At 43.5% G+C, this 24,047-nt stretch overlaps 2 protein-coding genes across 2 annotated transcripts in view; one reads left to right on the top strand and one right to left on the bottom strand.

Moving 5' to 3' along the window:
- Positions 1 to 21,153, bottom strand: part of LOC148436385 (uncharacterized) — a 155,132-nt gene extending 133,979 nt beyond the window's left edge. Inside the window, exons 1-10 of the mRNA XM_088464952.1 lie at positions 21,000 to 21,153; positions 10,020 to 10,184; positions 8,974 to 9,162; positions 8,645 to 8,723; positions 8,470 to 8,525; positions 7,654 to 8,174; positions 7,075 to 7,181; positions 3,371 to 3,567; positions 3,133 to 3,289; positions 2,366 to 3,051 (exon numbers count right to left, since the gene is read on the bottom strand). Coding sequence (XP_088321078.1) covers positions 2,366 to 3,051; positions 3,133 to 3,289; positions 3,371 to 3,567; positions 7,075 to 7,181; positions 7,654 to 8,174; positions 8,470 to 8,525; positions 8,645 to 8,723; positions 8,974 to 9,162; positions 10,020 to 10,097 — 2,070 coding nt within the window. The 5' untranslated portion in view covers positions 10,098 to 10,184; positions 21,000 to 21,153. The remainder of the gene's footprint in view (positions 1 to 2,365; positions 3,052 to 3,132; positions 3,290 to 3,370; positions 3,568 to 7,074; positions 7,182 to 7,653; positions 8,175 to 8,469; positions 8,526 to 8,644; positions 8,724 to 8,973; positions 9,163 to 10,019; positions 10,185 to 20,999) is intronic.
- LOC148436381 (uncharacterized) overlaps positions 1 to 24,047 on the top strand; it is a 381,341-nt gene that overhangs the window by 114,729 nt on the left and 242,565 nt on the right. The gene's annotated exons all lie outside the window — the stretch shown is intronic.

Here is a 24,047-nt window from a genome sequence, read left to right as displayed (position 1 = left end):
GCTGACCTTCAGAGAATCAGAGCATTGGAATGTGCAGATGTTTAAAATGTGCAGATAGTGCCATGAACACACTCCCAAACATGTATTCTAGACTCCTTTTCTATACTACACTCCCCTTCTATGCTAGACTCCCTTTCTATACTAGACTCCCTTTCTATGCTAGACTCCCTTTCTATACTAGACTCCCAAACATGTATTCTAGATTCCTTTTCTATACTAGACTCCCTTTCTATACTAGACTCTCTTTCTATACTAGACTCCATTTCTATGCTAGACTCCATTTCTATACTAGACTCCATTTCTATACTAGACTCCCTTTCTATACTAGATTCCATTCTATACTAGATTCCATTCTATACTAGACTCCCTTTCTATACTAGAGTCTTTCTATACTAGACTCCCTTTCTATACTAGACTCCCTTTCTTAAATAGAGAAGATATAATGATGACTGTGTGGTGATTGATGGGCTCTCAGTAATGAACTGCCAAGAATTAATGAATGTTTGCACTTTCTGATAATTGTATATGTTACACTGTGAGATTATCCTATCTGTAAGAACGCCTATAAAACCTGTGTACTTTATCTAATACAGAGAACCTGAAAACTGACTTATCTGTTTGGAGTGTTATTTCTCCACATCAGCTGATGTAACAATGGGATATCCCCACCGAGAGTTTTGACACATATAACGAGCTCTGCCCGGTGATAAGACAGTTGAAGAGTCTGTTTTAAATCTATCAGTGTTTATTTACCAGTTACCCCATACACACCACGGAAGGTGAACGCTGAGTGTTTTATACACCAGTTACCCCATGGAAGATGAGCGCTGAGTGTTTTATACACCAGTTGCCCCATACACACCACGGAAGGTGAACGCTGAGTGTTTATACACCAGTTACCCCATGGAAGGTGAACGCTGAGTGTTTATACACCAGTTACCCCATGGAAGGTGAGCGCTGAGTATTTATACACCAGTTACCCCATACACACCACGGAAGGTGAACGCTGAGTATTTATACACCAGTTACCCCATGGAAGGTGAGGGCTGAGTGTTTTATACACCAGTTACCCCATACACATCACGGAAGGTGAGCGCTGAGTGTTCTTCTACTTTACTTTAACCATTTGTAAGGAAGGTTACCTCACTCACATAGCAGCTCCCTATGAGCACACTCAGCATCCACCTTAAGTGTTAAGACTGATGCATTTCACCTCCAGAGACTTTATCTGTCATTGCTGATCTGTGAAAGCTTTGTAGTGGAAGTGATCCAATTGCTACATGGCATTAATTGTTCCACACATGATGTAAGTGGACCTTTTATTTTTTTTAAGGTACTATATATAAAACAATATCAACAGTAAATAAAAAATAATTGGTTGCGTAACACCGGTTGGGTACACAATGTGTGTGTTACATATATCTGTCTATAGATTAAACATCAAACAGACATAGTAAATAAAAAATAGCATTTATTAGTGATACTTGGCTTAGTTAATTAGTACATGACATTAGGATACAAATACTGGAGGTAGATGATTGGCTGAATTTCTCACGTGGAAACCCAGAGAAATAAAACTACAGATTACAATGTAGCAAGTATAAATATATTAGTACATACTGCACAATATTAAGTTTGAAAAAGATCTTTATAGCCTCATCCTCTAAGCTCAGAAAAGAGAAGAAATGAAAGAGAATAATTATTTACATACATAGAAATATACACAAATTTGGGACACCACCAGCAGCACCAGGGACACCCACACATAGGACAGTCCTCACAGTTGTTGTGTCCTGATGTTATTTCTTTTTCTAACAAATACTTCCCTGATACACTGTAACTGTTTCTATCCTCCCATTGCTGTGGGCACCTGGCCCCCCTGCAGCATATAATAGTTATTACATAGAGGGAAGGAGGTGGGTGGCAGGAACTTGTCGGTCAGGTTTCAGACCTTATGGTCTCTTATTAGATGACAGGACTGTTATCACTTTGGCTACTGTTCTTTGTGTCTTCCTACAAACTTTTATACCATTCAGGTGATCAGATTCCAAAAACTGCTATACACACTGCAGGGTAACTCTCCTTATTATCTTACAAAATAGATAAAAGCAAGAAAAGCACTATGAGGACAGTAATACAAGCTATAAACTTTCTGGATCATGAAACAGAAATGTCAAAGGCCATTGAAGTACCCAGGTCAGAAGATATACTAAATAGTTATATATTTTTTTTTAAATACATTTTCACTTGTTAACACAGTTTCTTCAGTGTAAATAAGGATTGGTTTACCAAGATCTGATTTCTGTCTTTTCCAACAATCAGAACATGAGAATATCTAATCTGTGTGATGTATGTTATGTCTAACAAGATCTGATTTCCGTGTAAAACATTTCCCACACTCAGAGCATGGAAATGGCTTCTCACCTGTGTGACATCTCTGATGTCTAACAAAATCCGATTTTTCTGTAAAACACTTCCCACACTCAGAGCATGAAAATGGTTTCTCACCTGTGTGATTTCTCTGATGTCTAACAAGATGTGATTTATAAGTAAACCATTTCCCACACTCAGAGCATGGAAATGGTTTCTCACCTGTGTGACTTCTCTGATGTCTAACAAGATCTGATTTCTCTGTAAAATATTTCCCACACTCAAAGCATGAAAATGTCCTCTCACCTGTGTGACTTCTCTGATGTCTAACAAGATGTGATTTATATGTAAAACATTTCCCACACTGAGAGCATTGAAATGGTTTCTCACCTGTGTGACTTCTCTGATGTCTAACAAAATGTGATTTATATGTAAAACATTTCCCACACTGAGAGCATTGAAATGGTTTCTCATCTGTGTGACTTCTCTGATGTGTTACAAGAAAAAACTTCTGTGTAAAACATTTACCACACTCAGAGCATGAAAATGGCTTCTCACCTGTGTGGCTTCTCTGATGTACAAGAAGATATGATTTCTGTGTAAAACATTTCCCACACTCAGAGCAAGGAAATGGTTTCTCACCTGTGTGACTTCTCTGATGTGTAATAACTTCTGATTTATGTGCATATTTCCCACAGTATGCGCAGGAAAACATATTTTTACCTGTGTGAAATCTCTGATGTCTGACAAGATCTATTTTATATTTAAAACATTTCCCACACTCAGAACATGGAAATGGTTTCTCACCTGTGTGGCTTTTCTGATGTCTAACAAGATGTGTTTTATATGTAAAAAAAATCCCACACTCAGAGCATGGAAATGGCTTCACAACGGCCTTAGCTGACTGATGGGTAACAAGCTTTGTATCCTGTGTAAAACTTTTGCCATGTATAGAACAGGGAGAGATTGCGGCTATGCTAAAAGCTGTACTATGTATAACAGTATCTGAGTTATCAGGGGAACATTGCTGACGGTCAGAGGGATCAGATGACATATCCCCACTGTGAGGTACTGGATGTATAATTGGGGTAATAGGCTTTTCTCCTGGAGAATCCTGTGTGATGTTATCTTCTATTGTATAGGCTGTTGAGAAAATGTGACATTCTTCCGAGATATTCCTGCTGTTATCTCCATCTGCTGGGAATAAAATAACAAGTTTACTTTGATCAATAAAGATTATGCTGAAAAATCTCCAAATGTACTTGACATGGGTAAATTCAAAATGTTAGAAGATATAATTCATAACTCAGTATCTGACATTAAGGTGTGTTATACATATAGCATAACCTTACATGTTGTACATTGTAATAATTTGTGTTGCTTTCAATATCAAGCATGTGGGGGGTGTGCAATAAGATTGTGGATGTGCAGAGCATAGATAGACAAAATCTGACTGTTTGGTTCTGAAGTGTAATCTCTGGTTAAAGCACAGAACTGTATATAAGCAGCACTGCACACCAAAGTAGTCAGCTTGTTCACTTCCATTACAAATTCCTTATGGAGATCAGCAGAGGCCACTGGAGAGCCATGATCTTCTACAACTACAAGAGTAGTCTGCAACAGCAGGAGAATTGTGACCGGTTACAAGTTGCTTTTGGGGAGAAAGCACCATCCTGGATCACTGTTTTAGTTGTTTGCAGAATTTCGGCATGGGAGATGGTCCCGAAAGACGAGAAGCACTGCAGCCCACCTGTGTCTGCCACCACAGACGACAACATTGCTGCCATGAAGGCCATAGTTAAGGTGGACGCCAGGGTGACCATGGCCTAGTTAGAGAAGGAGATAGGCATCTCATTAGGATCCATCTGCTCAATACTCTATGAAAAGCTTGGTGAAACAGAGTTCTAAGGCTGGGTACACACCTGCACAATATTGTCCCATTTTGGGCAGATTGGGATGACAAATCACGCATATCATGCAGTGTGTATGCCTGATTTCCCATGGTTGCATGCGATATCGTGTGATTGGCTATGCTGCACGTCATTCATTAAATCTTTTAAGTGTGTGTCGGTCATTTAGGTGTGTACCCACCCTAACAGAGGCAGCTGGGATATTTAGAGGCAGTACTTTCAAGGTAGCCCTGCACAGCAGGCATATCACAGTGAGAGACCAGCACTGGAGATACTGGCACGCTCTATATGGTAAAGTCAGCTGTTGATCAATACAGATTGTCAGCCGGCAGCCAGAAGTATGTGGAAAGGCCACCCTGCCTAATGAAAGAGGGGTGGCTGGATACACGGCAACAGCCTTCTCTCTAAAAGGGTTAGATTAGCCAGCAGATGTACCCAGGGTCTACCCTTGACCAAATGGGTAACACATTGAGGTCAGGCTGACCATCAGGCAGCCCAGAAGAGATGCAGCACATGGCACAGTCGTAATTATAAAATTTGCTGAAGACACCACGATAGTGGGTTTAATCAGTGATGGGGATGAGGAGAGTTACAGGACAGAAGTGGATCAACTCATTAAGGGTAATAATTTGCTGCTGAATAATAAAAGAAACCAAAGAGGTAGTGATAGATTTTAGAATAAGTAGGAAAAGTGCCCCCCGAGCCTTATTTTTAAATGGCTCAGAGGGTTAGTGGGATTACGTTTTTAGGAATCAACTTTTCTGATGACCTATTGTGGTTGTCACATATTTCATCAGTAGTTGGGAATGCTCTGCAACGCCTTTTCTTCCTAAGGAAATTGGTGGGAGATGCCGCACATACAGGATGGGGGGAGACGCCGTGGGGGGAGATGCCGCGCAAACAAGCTGGTGGGAGATGCCGCGCATACAAGCTGGTGGGAGACGTTGCACATACAGGCTGGTGGCAGACGCCGCACATACAGGCTGGGGGGAGAAGCCGCGGGGGGCGATGCCACGCATATAGGCTGGGGGGAGACACCGCGCGCCCATTGGCTGGGGGAGATGCCGCGCGCCCATTGGCTGGGGGAAACGCCGCGCGCCCATTGGCTGGGGGAGACGCTGCAGCGCAGCCATTGACTGGGGGAGACGTCGCAGCGCTGCCATTAGCTACAACAGCACAAACAGAGCCAGCGGGTCCTACAGTACCTGATCAGTTTTTAAATCTGGGTCCCCAGTTTGCTGTAGCGCGTCAAAACGCGCTATATCGCGTATTTTGCGAACCCTAGTTTTCTATTTAGATGATTTGCTTTTCAAAGCAAAGTCAATAGAGGCTCTTCAAGCAGATCTGATAAGGACAGTGAACATCCTAGAGTTCCATGTCTGGGTTACCAATTACCAAAATTCCAAGATGCTTCTCAGTCAACGCAGGAAAGTTTTGAAGTGTTCAATACCCAACTAGCCAGGGTCTTTTTGCCAACAGAAAACCTATAATAACCAAGTCGTACAACATTACAGCAGTAGCATACATAAATCATCAGGGGAGCTGTAAAAAGTTCCCTGGCAATGAGAGAATCCTTTCAGATCCTATCTTCAGCGGAGATTCATGTTCCAGCGATATGTGCAGTATTATTTCAGGAATAGAGAGTTGGAAGATGGACTTTCAGAGTGGCCAGTTTATACTTCCAAGGGAATGGTCTCAGCATCCAGAAGCCTTTAACAGTCTGATAACTATATGGGGGTCAGCAAGAGATAGATCTAATGGTTTCTCAATTCAACAATAAAATGGCCAGGTGTTGTTGCAAGGTCAAGGATCAATCAGCCTTCCTAATAGATGCCATGGTGGTCCCTTGGAGATTTCATCTAACGTACATTTTCTAACATATAAATTTGAGAAAGTTGGCTCTGATTCCAAAAGTAAAGACTTTCTAGCAGGGTGTATAACATATACAGCCGCCATATATGCATTCAGAGCCTTGGGATATAAAGCTGGCGCTGTCAGCGCTTCAGTTACCACCCTTGGCAGTAGGTGGACATGAAGTGGGTAACTTTTAGTTATATAATCAGCTAGAAGAGTTTCTCCTGATGATAGAACTAAAAGAAAACATAACTTCCAAGATACTCACTTCAGGGTTAGAGAAGAATACCTCCCGGAACAGCCACTCCATCAGATGTCTGCACTGAAACTACTCATCACATGACTGCCCGGACCCGGAAGACTTCTCTGGATACGCCGCTGCTGCCGGGAGCCGGTAAGTCACAACCAGGGACGGTTCACATTCTATCACGTCAACATTTCTCAGTTTCCACATAATGAATATCAACCTTATATACCACACCGGTCTCCAATCATGTTACCAGCTCTCTTCACGTGTAAACTAAACCCGGCTCCACTAGTACAATATTATGCACGTCCAGCCTCAGTGTAAAATCCAATTATTTTACAAGGGCAAAACAGAAAAATGCCATATAATAGAAACAGTGCTCTATAGAAGCGCTAGGCAGCCAGCGTAAGTCAGGGGGATTACTGTACAAACATCCCGACTGATTCACAAGTAAAATTTGAGTAGTAGCCTGGATTAGTTACAGCTAAAACTATGAAAGCATCTGTATGCTCTGTGTATTCTATTACCTTCACCTGGTAGTACTGTCATTTTTAGGACATTTGATTTGATTCAATAAACATCTGTTTTCATCCAAGATGCCGGCATCTGCTCTATATCCTGTGACCACCCCATAAAGTGCCTGAGCAAAGAGAATGTCTGGCTTTTTTCCTGTAATAAGTGTTTATTACTCACCTGTGCTGATATCTGTACGGATTTCCTCCTCTCTACACTGCTCATCACCCCTCACATATGTATCTTCTTCTGCCTCTATATCGTCTGCCTTCATATCAGTCACATACGTTTCTTCTTCTCCGTCTTTCTCTTCTGTCTTATTATCAGTCACATACGTCTCTTCTTCTCCCTCTGTATCTTCTGTCTTATTATCAGTCACACAAGTCTCTTCTACTGCCTCCATATCTTCTGTGCTATTCTCAGTCACATATGTATCTTCTTCTGCCTCTATATCTTCTGCCTTCATATCAGTCACATGTCACTTCTTCTCCCTCTGAATCTTCTGCCTTATCATTAGTCACATACGTCTCTTCTTCTCCCTCTAGATCTTCTGTGCTATTTTCAGTCTATGTCTCTTCTTCTCCCTGTATATCTTCTGTGCTATTATCAGTCACATACATCTCTTCTTCTCCCACTATATCTTCTGCCTTCATATCAGTCACATATGTCTCTTCTTCTCCCTCTATACCTTTTGCCTTATCAGTCACATATGTCTCTTCTTCTCCCTCTATATCTTCTGTGCTATTATCAGTCACACATGTCTCTTCTTCTCCCTCTATATCTTCTGCCTTCATATCAGTCACATATGTCACTTCTTCTCCCTCTATATCTTCTGCCTTATTATCAGTCACATACATCTCTTCTTCTCCCACTATATCTTCTGCCTTCATATCAGTGACATATGTCACTTCTTCTCCCTCTGTATCTTTTGCCTTCATATCAGTCACATACGTCTCTTCTTCTCCCTCTATATCTTCTGTGCTATTATCAGTCACATATGTATCTTCTTCTGCCTCTATATCTTCTGCCTTCATATCAGTAACATACGTCTCTTCTCCCGCTTTATCTTCTGCCATAATATCAGTCACATACGTCTGTTCTTCTACCTCTGTATCTTCTGCCTTCATATCAGTCACATACATCTCATCTTGTCCCTCTATATCTTCTGCCTTCATATCAGTCACATACGTCTCTCCTCCCTCTATATCTTCTGCCTTGTCAGTCACATATGTCTCTTCTTCCTCTGTCTCTTCTATTTTAATATTAGCCAAATCGTCAACCTAACAAAACAATAAAATAACACTTTAATATTGTCTGATGTCATTACTCGAGACTAAACTCCAGTGCATTAGACTTATAAAGGTTTATTTATGAAGTGATAGGTTGTAAAACCCAGAGCTTCTGATCCTGTTTATGCCCAATATTTAAAAAAGCTAATAAAAGCATTGTCTTATTACATATCGGGCATAAATACATCCACTTTACATATCATACAATGAACAGTCACTTTGGTATATTATTGAGACCATAAATCCCATCTAACTGTGGGAATCTGTGAACCTCCTCTGTACAAACCTGGGAATAAAGAGGACGGGGACATCTCTCTGGGGCATTTTTATTACTGGGTCCATCTGTAGGAGACACAAAATTACTGAGTTCATTATATATATGTGTTTATCAGATGATGTGTGTATTTAGGGGGCCCCTATACCTGCTCTCCCCTGTACAATAAATGACAGTCTCGTCTTACCCAGTGATGTGAAAGGCCGGCGATTCTCCATCATCACGTCCTTGTACAGACCCTTGTGTCCCTCTATATACTCCCCCTCCTGCATTAAGACATAGACAATGACATTCTGACACCTTATGGGAACCTGACACACACAATGATACAGTCATCACCCAGACACATCCCCTGGTGTTACTGTATAATGTCCCATTCCCAGCAGTCACCTCTCCAGTCATCACCCAGACACATCCCCTGGTGTTACTGTATAATGTCCCATTCCCAGCAGTCACCTCTCCAGTCATCACCCAGACACATCCCCTGGTGTTACTATATAATGTCCCAGAAGTCACCTCTCTAGTCAGCAGCTGAATGATCTTGTTGGTGAGTTCGATGATCTTCTTGTCATTGTCTATCTTGTGTATCAGTGAGAGAGGTGGAGGCACCGTGATGGGGCTCTGGGCCCTGCTCTGTTCTCCTGACACACAGGGATGACTGCCAGACGTCTCACAGTCATCAGATGTCTTCATTACTATGTAATCCTGTGTATTCAAAAAGATACTTTGAGTGCAGATCCTCTTCACCACCCCAGTCATGTCCATGTATTATTACTATAGAAAAGTGATGTCACTGTGACAACCCCTGTCAGTTGTGGTAACCCTTAAATGTCATAATTTTAATTGAATATAAATAAAGATTAATATGTTTTAACTAAGGAATGATTAATGTGGACTGACATAATGGTGCACCGTAGTAAAAGACTCTACTTTTCTCTTTGAAAAAAAGTCACTGTGACACTCCCAGATCCCCTCACCTCCCCAGTCATGTCCCTGTATTATTACTATAGATATAAGTGATGTCACTGTGACTCTCCCAGATAATCCTCACCTTCCAATTCATGTCCCTGTATTATTACTGTAGCTATAAGTGATGTCACTGTGACACTCCCTGACCCTCTCACCTCCCCAGTCATGTCCCTGTATTATTACTATAAATATAAGTGATGTCACTGTGACACTCCCAGATCCCCTCACCTCCCCATTCATGTCCCTGTATTATTACTATAGCTATAAATTATGTCACTGTGACACTACCAGATCCCCTCACCTCCCCAGTCATGTCCCTGTATTATTATTTAAGATATAAATGATGTCACTGTGACACACCCAGGCCCTCTCACCTCCAGAATCATGTCCCTGTATTAATACTATAGATATAAGTTACATCACTGTGACACTGCCAGATCCCCTCACCTCCCCAGTCATGTCATTGTATTATTACTATAGATATAAGTGATGTCACTGTGACACTCCCAGATCCCCTCACCTCCCCAGTCATGTCCCTGTATTATTACTATAGATATAAATTATGTCACTGTGACACTCCCAGACCCTCTCACCTCCCCAATCAGCAGGTAGATGATCTCCAGGGTGAGATTTAGTATCCTCTCAGTCATGCGATTCCTGTCCATGTCCATCCTCAGTGATCAGTGATTTATAGAGGACACGTCTCACACTCACGTGACGTCTAGTAACAAGGATCTGACTCCTCACTGTACAGAAATCTAGAAATAAATATAATTATTAGAAGCTATTTCTTACCAGTTACTTAAATAGTGCGCACATATTACTCAGCGCTTTACAGGGAATATTTAGTCACTGACATCTCTCTCTGCCCCAGTGGAGCTTACAATCGACATTTCCTACCACATGGACAGCCCACACACATACACACTAGGGGTATTTATGAAAGAACAATGTAAAAGAAAAGGTGTGAGGTCTAGGCCAACCACAAGAGACTCTATAAAGAGAGCACTCAAAATAGCAAGTTATCACCCATTATTATCTGACTAAAATTTAACCTTTAATTGGATTGTTAGAAACAAAGTAAAATTGAACTCACACTTACATATAACAGATATAGACAAGTTGACAAAACTACAGTATATTGTAATCACTGTAGTTATTGGTCATTTAAAGGTGAAGTATTACAAAAATTACATAGATACATCACTAACATAAATGTTAAAAGGTCTTAATGTAAAAAACACCAGGTACAGAATAATAAATCAAAAGTTGCTCCCTATGTAGGACATGAGATGATCACCATCAATGATAGATCTACAACAAAAACCCCTACAGAAATAAAAGTTGGGTGTATCCAGTTATGCAGCTAGGCTCTGCTGTTCCCCCTCATACAATGTAGAGGAGAGGGAATGAGAGATCTGCTAGCGCAATCACCCTTTGAAAAGAAGTCAACAGTGATCCACTTCATCAACCCCAATCTCTGCTGTTGGTTGTCTTGCCACAAGTACTGGACAAACAATGAGAGGATTCTTAGGTTGGTATGACAATCACTGGGAAATACAAGTATTGAAACAATCAAATCTCAAAGGGGGGTGTATAGAGAAGTCTGGGATAAAGATTCTGATCTAATTCCCTCTCCTCTACATTGTATGAGGGGGAACAGCAGAGCCTAGCTGCATAACTGGATACACCCAACTTTTATTTCTTTACTTTAGGGGTTTTTGTTGTAGATCTATCATTGATGGTGATCATCTCATGTCCTACATAGGGAACAAATTTTGTTTTATTATTCTGTACCTGGTGTTTTTTACATTAAGACCTTTTAACATTTATGTTAGTGATGTATCTATGTAATTTTTGTAATACTTCACCTTTAAATGACCAATAACTACAGTGATTACAATATACTGTAGTTTTGTCAACTTGTCTATATCGGTTATATGTAAGTGTGAGTTCAATTTTACTTTGTTTCTAACAATCCAATTAAAGGTTAAACTTTAGTCAGATAATAATGGGTGATAACTTGCTATTTTGCGTGCTCTCTCTATAGAGTCTTTTGTGGCTGGCCCAGACCTCCCACATTTTATTTTACATTGTTCTAATTACTCTGAGAAGCACCTCCACAATTCTACACATACCCTGAGGGGAATAATTGATTATAGAGTGGATACAATAGCAATTATTTTTATCCCATATAATTAATTACTTTATTATACGGTGAATTGAAACCTGTGCGGTGACATTTCCCATTTCCCTTCCCTTTAATATGTATTTATGACAGAAGCCAACTAACCTACCAGTGTAAGAAACCAATGTAAACACGGGTAGAACATACAAAATCCAGACAGACAGGACCTTAGGCAGGAATTAAATCCATGACCCCAGTGCGGAGTAGAAATGCTGTCCACTATGCTATCATGTTGTCCATAAAAACATAAGATTACACTGAGTGACCACTAAATCCCCTCAATCCCAGAGCCATAGAGTCTTGGTCATTGTTTCTCAGAAGTTCACTGACCCAGCTTCTCAGGTGCCCTCCCTCTATTAGTGACTTGGTAACCATGGTTGGCTTGAGCCTTCCTAGGTGAGAGGGTTAATAGCTCCCTCCCTAGTTATGATGATGTTATCAACAGTGTTCCAGTATTGGGGGCAGACTAATGGGTGACTTGTTATTGTGGACCCCTCGTATGCAGATTCCCTCCCTCAGAGTGTGTTTGTTCTGCAGGGGTCCCTTCAAAATGTTGCTGTGGGGACAAAGTTCTAGGTCCACCTATGGTACTGAGACATCTATTCCAGGAGCTGGAAGAGATGGAATTAGTAACCTAACACCTGTTCTGGCAAATAGATATAGCTACTACTCCAACACCTATTCCAGCAGCTGCAATAAAGGGCGTGAGTATTTAGATCCCTATTTTGACACCCAGAATGGATGGCTAAGGTACTGGGAGACCCAATGGGACAGCTGGAAGAGATGGTTCTCATAGCCCTATTCTGGCACTTGAAACAGCTGGCTAACGTACGCACAGCTCCATCTACCACCTGACACAGTTGGTTAAGGTTATCAGAGCTCTATTCCGGCACAAAGAACAGCAGAAGTACTCACTGCTCCATCTAGGCTCCCGAACAGGTAGCTTACACACTCAGAGCTCTTTACCGGCACCAGGAATGGCTGGCTAACATACTAAAGTGAAACCTGAAACAGATGGCTAACGTACACAGAGCTGCATTCTGGAACTCAGCTAAGCTGGCGAACGTACTCCGAGCTCCATCCGCCATCTGTAACATTTGGTAAAGATGGTCAGAGGTCTATTCCGGCACTTAGGACGGATGCTAATGCACTCAAAACTGTATTTTGGAACCAAGTCCCAAACGTACTTTATCTCCATACCAGCACCCAGAACAGATGGCTAATATACTCAGAGCTCCATCCCAGCACCCGGAAAAGCAGGTAAAAGTACTGTAGCTCCATACCGTCACCTGGAATAGCAGGCTAGTGTACTCAGAAACAGATGACTCGTGTACTATACAGTCACTTAGTCACCCTGGCGGGACACCGTTATACATTACACTCCTGCACATGACACAGATGTACTAGTGTACTATACCGTCACTTAGTCACACTGGCAGGACACCGTTATACATTACATTCCTGAACATGACACAGATGACTAGTGTACTATACCGTCACTTAGTCACACTGGCAGGACACCGTTATACATTACATTCCTGCACATCACACAGATGACTAGTGTACTATACCGTCACTTAGTCACACTGGCAGGACACCGTTATATATTACATTCCTGCACATGATACAGATGACTAGTGTACTATACCGTCACTTAGTCACACTGGCAGGACACCGTTATACATTACATTCCTGCACATGACACAGATGTACTAGTGTACTATACCGTCACTTAGTCACACTGGCAGGATACCGTATACATTACATTCCTGCACATCGCACAGATGACTAGTGTACTATACCGTCACTTAGTCACACTGGCAGGACACCGTTATACATTACATTCCTGCACATCACACAGATGACTAGTGTACTATACCGTCACTTAGTCACACTGGCAGGATACCGTATACATTACATTCCTGCACATCGCACAGATGACTAGTGTACTATACCGTCACGTAGTCACACCGGCAGGACACCGTTATATATTACATTCCTGCACATGACACAGATGACTAGTGTACTATACCGTCACTTAGTCACACTGGCAGGACACCGTTATACATTACATTCCTGCACATCACACAGATGACTAGTGTACTATACCGTCACTTAGTCACACTGGCAGGACACCGTTATACATTACATTCCTGCACATCACACAGATATACTAGTGTACTATACCGTCACTTAGTCACACTGGCAGGACACCGTTATATATTACATTCCTGCACATCACACAGATGTACTAGTGTACTATACCGTCACTTAGTCACACTGGCAGGACACCGTTATACATTACATTCCTGCACATCACACAGATGTACTAGTGTACTATACCGTCACTTAGTCACACTGGCGGGACACCGTTATACATTACATTCCTGCACATGACACAGATGACTAGTGTACTATACCGTCACTTAGTCACACTGGCAGGACACCGTTATACATTACATTCCTGCACATCACACAGATATACTAGTGTACTATACCGTCACTTAGTCACACTGGCAGGACACCGTTATACATTACATTCCTGCACATGGCACACATGACTAGTGTACTATACCGTCACTTAGTCACACTGGCAGGACACCGTTATACATTACATTCCTGCACATCACACAGATATACTAGTGTACTATACCGTCACTTAGTCACACTGGCAGGACACCGTTATACATTACATTCCTGCACATGACACAGATGACTAGTGTACTATACCGTCACTTAGTCACACTGGCAGGACACCGTTATACATTACATTCCTGCACATGACACAGATGACTAGTGTACTATACAGTCACTTAGTCACACTGGCAGGACACCGTTATACATTACATTCCTGCACATCACACAGATATACTAGTGTACTATACCGTCACTTAGTCACACTGGCAGGACACCGTTATACATTACATTCCTGCACATGACACAGATGACTAGTGTACTATACCGTCACTTAGTCACACTGGCAGGACACCGTTATATATTACATTACTGCACATGACACAGATGACTAGTGTACTATACCGTCACTTAGTCACACTGGCAGGACACAATTATACATTACATTCCTGCACATGACACAGATGACTAGTGTACTATACCGTCACTTAGTCACACTGGCAGGACACCGTTATACATTACATTCCTGCACATGACTAGTGTACTATAACGTCACTTAGTCACACTGGCAGGACACCGTTATATATTACATTCCTGCACATGACACAGATGTACTAGTGTACTATACCGTCACTTAGTCACACTGGCGGGACACCGTTATACATTACATTCCTGCACATCACACAGTTGACTAGTGTACTATACCGTCACTTAGTCACACTGGCAGGACACCGTTATATATTACATTCCTGCACATGACACAGATGACTAGTGTACTATACCGTCACTTAGTCACACTGGCAGGACACCGTTATATATTACATTCCTGCACATGACACAGATGACTAGTGTACTATACCGTCACTTAGTCACACTGGCAGGACACCGTTATATATTACATTCCTGCACATGACACAGATGACTAGTGTACTATACCGTCACTTAGTCACACTGGCAGGACAACGTTATACATTACATTCCTGCACATGACACAGATGTACTAGTGTACTATACCGTCACTTAGTCACACTGGCAGGACACAATTATACATTACATTCCTGCACATGACACAGATGTACTAGTGTACTATACCGTCACTTAGTCACACTGGCAGGACACCGTTATACATTACATTCCTGCACATCACACAGATATACTAGTGTACTATACTGTCACTTAGTCACACTGGCAGGACACCGTTATACATTACATTCCTGCACATGACACAGATGACTAGTGTACTATACCGTCACTTAGTCACACTGGCAGGACACCGTTATATATAACATTCCTGCACATGACACAGATGTACTAGTGTACTATACCGTCACTTAGTCACACTGGCAGGACACCGTTATACATTACATTCCTGCACATGACACAGATGACTAGTGTACTATACCGTCACTTAGTCACACTGGCAGGACACCGTTATACATTACATTCCTGCACATCACACAGATATACTAGTGTACTATACCGTCACTTAGTCACACTGGCAGGACACAGTTATACATTACATTCCTGCACATGACACAGATGACTAGTGTACTATACCGTCACTTAGTCACACTGGCAGGACGCCGTTATACATTACATTCCTGCACATGACACAGATGACTAGTGTACTATACCGTCACTTAGTCACACTGGCAGGACACCGTTATACATTACATTCCTGCACATGACACAGATGTACTAGTGTACTATACCGTCACTTAGTCACACTGGCAGGACAACGTTATACATTACATTCCTGCACATCACACAGATATACTAGTGTACTATACCGTCACTTAGTCACACTGGCAGGACGCCGTTATACATTACATTCCTGCACATGACACAGATGACTAGTGTACTATACCGTCACTTAGTCACACTGGCAGGACGCCGTTATACATTACATTCCTGCACATGACACAGATGACTAGTGTACTATACCGTCACTTAGTCATACTGGCAGGACACCGTTATACATTACATTCCTGCACATCACACAGATGATTAGTGTACTATACCGTCACTTAGTCACACTGGCAGGACACCGTTATACATTACATTCCTGCACATCACACAGATGATTAGTGTACTATACCGTCACTTAGTCACACTGGCAGGACGCCGTTATACATTACATTCCTGCACATCGCACAGATGTACTAGTGTACTATACCGTCACTTAGTCACACTGGCAGGACACCGTTATACATTACATTCCTGCACATGACACAGATGACTAGTGTACTATACCGTCACTTAGTCACACTGGCAGGACGCCGTTATACATTACATTCCTGCACATGACACAGATGACTAGTGTACTATACCGTCACTTAGTCACACTGGCAGGACACCGTTATACATTACATTCCTGCACATCACACAGATGTACTAGTGTACTATACCGTCACTTAGTCACACTGGCAGGACACAATTATACATTACATTTCTGCACATCGCACAGATGTACTAGTGTACTATACCGTCACTTAGTCACACTGGCAGGACGCCGTTATACATTACATTCCTGCACATGACACAGATGACTAGTGTACTATACCGTCACTTAGTCACACTGGCAGGACACCGTTATACATTACATTCCTGCACATCACACAGATGTACTAGTGTACTATACCGTCACTTAGTCACACTGGCAGGACACAGTTATACATTACATTCCTGCACATGACACAGATGACTAGTGTACTATACCGTCACTTAGTCATACTGGCAGGACACCGTTATACATTACATTCCTGCACATCACACAGATGACTAGTGTACTATACCGTCACTTAGTCACACTGGCAGGACACCGTTATACATTACATTCCTGCACATGACACAGATGACTAGTGTACTATACCGTCACTTAGTCACACTGGCAGGACGCCGTTATACATTACATTCCTGCACATGACACAGATGTACTAGTGTACTATGCCGTCACTTAGTCACACTGGCAGGACACCGTTATATATTACATTCCTGCACATTACACAGATGTACTAGTGTACTATACCGTCACTTAGTCACACTGGTAGGACACCGTTATACATTACATTCCTGCACATCACACAGATGACTAGTGTACTATACCGTCACTTAGTCACACTGGCAGGACACCGTTATACATTACATTCCTGCACATGACACAGATGTACTAGTGTACTATACCGTCACTTAGTCACACTGGCAGGACACCGTTATACATTACATTCCTGCCAGTATGTATATATTTTATGTTTATATACATTTAGCACATTGATGTAGTGATTCTATCAGGATGAACCATCCGTTTGTCATACATTGTAGGTTCACAGAATTATACAATTAATTCACAAGTCCTTGAGAGTGAGATTAATTGCTTGTGAGATAACGGTCAGTTTATACAAGGCCGAGAAACGCGTTAGATACTCTCACCACGACCTATTTCTACTTGTTGGGATACTTGTTTTTGACACCGGATTACCGTTTTTTTAACCGTGCTTTCAGCGCTACATGGCGAATCCAGCAGCTCTCTAGCATCTTCTATCACTAATATCCACTGTCACATACAGCACCGGACAGAGCGGAGTCACAGCCTGCAATACTATTCACTTTACCCGGCCGGGATCAGTTGTGGAGCAGACATCGGGTGCTCCTTCCCCTGACTATTACAGGATTGGAGTCACAGGAGGTTACCGGGCCTGGATCAGTTGTGGAGCAGACAGCGGGTGCTCCTTCCCCTGACTGTTACAGGATTGGAGTCACAGGAGGTTACCCGGCCGGGATCAGTTGTGGAGCAGACAGCGGGTGCTCCATCCCCTGACTATTACAGGATTGGAGTCACAGGAGGTCACCCGGCCGGGATCAGTTGTGGAGCAGACAGCGGGTGCTCCTTCCCTGACTATTACAGGATTGGAGTCACAGGAGGTTACCCGGCCGGGATCAGTTATGGAGCAGACAGCGGGTGCTCCTTCCCCTGACTATTACAGAATTGGAGTCACAGGAGGTTACCCGGCCGGGATCAGTTGTGGACCAGACAGCGGGTGCTCCTTCCCCTGACTATTACAGGATTGGAGTCACAGGAGGTTACCCGGCCGGGATCAGGTGTGGAGCAGACAGCGGGTGCTCCTTCCCCTGACTGTTACAGGATTGGAGTCACAGGAGGTTACCCGGCCGGGATCAGTTGTGGAGCAGACAGCGGGTGCTCCATCCCCTGACTATTACAGGATTGGAGTCACAGGAGGTCACCCGGCCGGGATCAGTTGTGGAGCAGACAGCGGGTGCTCCTTCCCTGACTATTACAGGATTGGAGTCACAGGAGGTTACCCGGCCGGGATCAGTTATGGAGCAGACAGCGGGTGCTCCTTCCCCTGACTATTACAGGATTGGAGTCACAGGAGGTTACCCGGCCGGGATCAGGTGTGGAGCAGACAGCGGGTGCTCCTTCCCCTGACTATTACAGGATTGGAGTCACAGGAGGTTACCCGGCCGGGATCAGTTGTGGAGCAGACAGCGGGTGCTCCTTCCCCTGACTATTACAGGATTGGAGTCACAGGAGGTCACCCGGCCGGGATCAGTTGTGGAGCAGACAGCGGGTGCTCCTTCCCCTATTACAGGATTGGAGTCACAGGAGGTTACCCGGCCGGGATCAGTTGTGGAGCAGACAGCGGGTGCTCCTTCCCCTGACTATTACAGGATTGGAGTCACAGGAGGTTACCCTGCCGGGATCAGGTGTGGAGCAGACAGCGGGTGCTCCTTCCCCTGACTATTACAGGATTGGAGTCACAGGAGGTTACCCGGCCGGGATCAGTTGTGGAGCAGACAGCGGGTGCTCCTTCCCCTGACTATTACAGGATTGGAGTCACAGGAGGTCACCCGGCCGGGATCAGTTGTGGAGCAGACAGCGGGTGCTCCTTCCCCTGACTATTACAGGATTGGAGTCACAGGAGGTCACCCGGCCGGGATCAGTTGTGGAGCAGACAGCGGGTGCTCCTTCCCCTGACTATTACAGGATTGGAGTCACAGGAGGTCACCCGGCCGGGATCAGTTGTGGAGCAGACAGCGGGTGCTCCTTCCCCTGACTATTACAGGATTGGAGTCACAGGAGGTCACCCGGCCGGGATCAGTTGTGGAGCAGACAGCGGGTGCTCCTTCCCCTGACTATTACAGGATTGGAGTCACAGGAGGTCACCCGGCTGGGATCAGTTGTGGAGCAGACAGCGGGTGCTCTTTCCCCTGACTATTACAGAATTGGAGTCACAGGAGTTTACCCGGCCGGGATCAGTTGTGGAGCAGACAGCGGGTGCTCCTTCCCCTGACTATTACAGGATTGGAGTCACAGGAGGTTACCCGGCCGGGATCTGGTGTGGAGCAGACAGCGGGTGCTCCTTCCCCTGACTATTACAGGATTGGAGTCACAGGAGGTTACCCGGCCGGGATCAGTTGTGGAGCAGACAGCGGGTGCTCCTTCCCCTGACTATTACAGGATTGGAGTCACAGGAGGTTACCGGCCGGGATCAGTTGTGGAGCAGACAGCGGGTGCTCCTTCCCCTGACTATTACAGGATTGGAGTCACAGGAGGTTACCGGGTAAGAACCTCTAACCACAAATAAGACTTATTACCCGCTTTATATAAAGTTTATTCAACCTTTCATCCTGCATACAAATATACGGGTCATCCATTATCCCGGGAAACATTATCCAACATACTTATTATCCGGATTTCTGTTACAATAACTGGACGTGTAACATATATATTTATCCTCCACCAGGAGTTACAGGATTTCTTCTTCCTTGATCTGCAACAATTGTTTCTTTTTTACTTTGAAATTGTTTTTATGTTTGTATTTAATATGATAAATGCTACTACTTAGTGACACAAGCAGAATTTTATTGGTCAATATTTTAGAATATTTTATTAAAGATCCAGAGTTAATAATCTCTTAGAATTTGGATTTGTGATCTTTGTTAGATGTCTTGTATGATACTAAAACAAATTATCAGCGCTCCCGATTTCCTTCTCTTTATATTAACAAGGTCTGCGCCACCAGTATTATAGTAACAACTGGGGCTGTTCCACCTGTATTATATTAACAACAGAGTCTGCACCACCTGTATTGTAGCAACAACTGGGTCTGCATAACCTGTTATAGTAACAGCAGGGTCTACTCCACCTGTATTATAGTAACAATGGAGTTTGCACCACCTGTATTATAGTAACAAGAGTCTGCACCACCTGTATTATAGTAACAACTGAGTCTGCTAAACCTGTATTATAGTAACAATAGAGTCTGCACCACCTGTATTATAGTAACAACAGAGTCTATAGTACCAACGGAGACCGTGCCACCTGTATTATAGTAACAACTGAGTCTGCACCACCTGTATTATAGTAACAACAGAGTCTATAGTACCAACGGAGACCGTGCCACCTGTATTATAGTAACAACTGAGTCTGCACCACCTGTATTATAGTAACATCAGGGTCTGCGCCACCTGTGTTATAGTAACAATGGAGTCTGCACCACCTGTGCTATAGTAACAGCAGGGTCTGCGCCACCTGCATTAGAAAATTAGGACACTAGAGTGTATCCTACCTGCACAGTGACAATGCAACACCACAGTCTGCTCCAGCTGTACTACAGCAATGAAACAGTGTCTGGTCTCCTTGTAGTACAGCAAAGTGACACCAATGTCTGCTCAGCCTACAGAATAATAATAATAATAATAATAATAATAATAATAATAATATAATTACCTGCTGTCAGACACAACACTGGCTGCTCCCTGTCCCTGCTGCTTCCTGTGGGAATGATAGGAGGAGGGAGACCTCAGACCAGGAGAAAATGGCCGCCGCTCCTAATGTAACCTCAGGGCCAGGGAACATGATATTGCAGCTGGACTGGTATACAGGAAAATGGCCGCCGCCCTCCTGCACTGAGGACATGTATTATAGAATAGACTGTCATTCTAGAGAGGATTACCGAGCTGACTAACACGGCTCCGCCCACCCGCCGTCTCTATGGCTGCAGTCTTCCACTCCTCCCTGATAATGAGGTGAGTGACGTTTCGAGGAGCCAATCAGATTGTTAAAATTACAAAGCAGAGATAAAGCCTAATACAGATTAACAACAAGTGACGACAGGAAGTGGGCGGAGTTACATAGAGCGCGGGGAAGGCGACGTCTCTGTGTCCAGCAGCAGCAGGTAATGTGTCCTATTATACAGGGGGAGCAGCCTTTGGTGTCCTGCTATACAGGGGGAGCAGCCTGTGGTGTCCTACAGGGGAGCTGCCTGTGGTGTCCTACTATACAGGGGGAGCTGCCTGTGGTGTCCTACTATACAGGGGGAGCGGCCTGTGGTGTCCTACTATACAGGGGGAGTGGCCTGTGGTGTCCTACCATACAGGGGGAGTGGCCTGTACCTATAGAATATACCAGTGGGGGGAGGCCTGGGCTATATACCCTGTACTGTCACACAGTCTCCTCATACAGCAGCACTGGGGGTCCCATAATAACAGCTCCCAGCACACACTGATATGTGGTATTATTATTATATAGGGAGAGGGGACTGTACAGTGATATATGAGGGGGAATAACACAGCTCCCAGCACACACTGATATGTGGTATTATTATTATATAGGGGAGAGGGGACCGTACAGTGATATGAGGCGAATAACACAGCTCCCAGCACACACTGATATGTGGTATTATTATTATATAGGGGGGAGGGGACACTACAGTGATATATGAGGGGGAATAACACAGCTCCCAGCACACACTGATATGTGGTATTATTATTATTATATAGGGGAGAGGGGACTGTACAGTGATATATGAGGGGGAATAACACAGCTCCCAGCACACACTGATATGTGGTATTATTATTATATAGGGGAGAGGGGACCGTACAGTGATATGAGGCGAATAACACAGCTCCCAGCACACACTGATATGTGGTATTATTATTATATAGGGGGGAGGGGACACTACAGTGATATATGAGGGGGAATAACACAGCTCCCAGCACACACTGATATGTGGTATTATTATTATTATATAGGGGAGAGGGGACTGTACAGTGATATATGAGGGGGAATAACACAGCTCCCAGCACACACTGATATGTGGTATTATTATTATTATATAGGGGGAGAGGGGACTGTACAGTGATATATGAGGGGAATAACACAGTTCCCAGCACACACTGATATGTGGTTTTATTATATAGGGGAGAGGGGACCGTACAGTGATATATGAGGGGGAATAACACAGCTCCCAGCACACACTGATATGTGATAATATTATTATTATATAGAGGGAGAGGGGACTGTACGGTGATATATGAGGGGGAATAACAGCTCCTGGCACACACTGGTATGTTGTATTATAATATAGGGAAGAGGGGTCTATACAGTGATATATGAGGGGGAATAACAGCTCCCAGCACACACTGATATGTGGTATTATTATTATTTAGGGGGAAGACCATGCAGTGATATATTAGGGAGAATAACATAGTTTCTAGCGCACACTGATATGTGGTATTATTACATAGGGAAGAGGGGACTGTACAGTGATATATGAGGGGGAATAGCACAGCTACCAGCACACACTGATATGTGGTATTATTATTATATAGAGGAGAGGGGACCGTACAGTGATATATGAGGGGGAATAGCACAGCTCCCAGCACACACTGATATGTGGTATTATTATATAGGTGAGAGGGGACTGTACAGTGGGTCTGATTCAGCAATGCTCTCAACTGCATTCTTAGCTGCAAATACGCATGCATTGAAACTGCGACAATGTTAGTGATTGAAAAAGCTCAGCCGCCATTAAGACGCCCACTTCTGTTTACTCACATCCGTCTTACCTTGCAATCTAGTGTAAACATTGGTAACATCGACGAACATCGGCCCATCACGCAATTAAGGCACGTCAGACCCTACGCAGAACTTCAAGCCTTGTCTCACGCAGTGAGTACTCAAGCTGTGTATGCCATCGCAGTGGCTAATTTATGCATGCCCATTCAAACGGACAAGCTCGCCCGTCACCACCCCAAACCGCTTACAGCCTGTCACTCACTCTGCGATGGATTCTGCTCTGCGTCCATAATGGCAGTGTTATCGCTGCACACGTGTGGTGAATGCGCAGTAACTATTGCTGAATCTGCGTATACAGTTGCAATTGCTATAAATGCTGAATCAGGCCCAGTGATATATGAAGGGGAATAACACATCTCCCGGCACACACTGATATGTGGTATTATATAGGGGAGAGGGGACCATACAGTAATATATGAGGATGAATATCACAGCTCTCAGCACGCATTGATGTGTGGTATTATCATTATATAGGGGGGAGGGGACTGTGCAGTGACATATGAGGGGGTAATAACACAGCTCCCAGCTCACACTGATATGTGGTATTATTATTATATAGGGGGGAGGGGACTGTACAGTGATATATGAGGGGGTATAACACAGCTCCCAGCTCCCACTGATATGTGGTATTATTATATATGGAAGTGGGAACTCTACAGTGATATATGAGGTGGAATAACAGCTCCCAGCTCACACTGATATATGGTATTATTATTATATAGGGAAGAGGGGACTGTACAGTGATATATGAGAGGGAATAACACAGCTCCCGGCACACACTGATATTTGGTATTATTATATAGGGGGAGAGGGGACTGTACAGTGATATTTGAGGGGAATAACACAGTTCCCAGCACACACTGATATGTGGTTTTATTCTATAGGGGAGAGGGGACCATACAGTGATATATGAGGGGG

Source organism: Taudactylus pleione, unplaced genomic scaffold (assembly GCF_031769625.1).
Source record: "Taudactylus pleione unplaced genomic scaffold, aTauple2 ptg001781l, whole genome shotgun sequence".
Classification (NCBI taxonomy): Eukaryota; Metazoa; Chordata; class Amphibia; order Anura; family Myobatrachidae; genus Taudactylus; species Taudactylus pleione.
The sequence above is the reverse complement of the archived record's forward strand: the minus strand, read 5'-3'. Positions and strand labels throughout refer to the sequence as shown.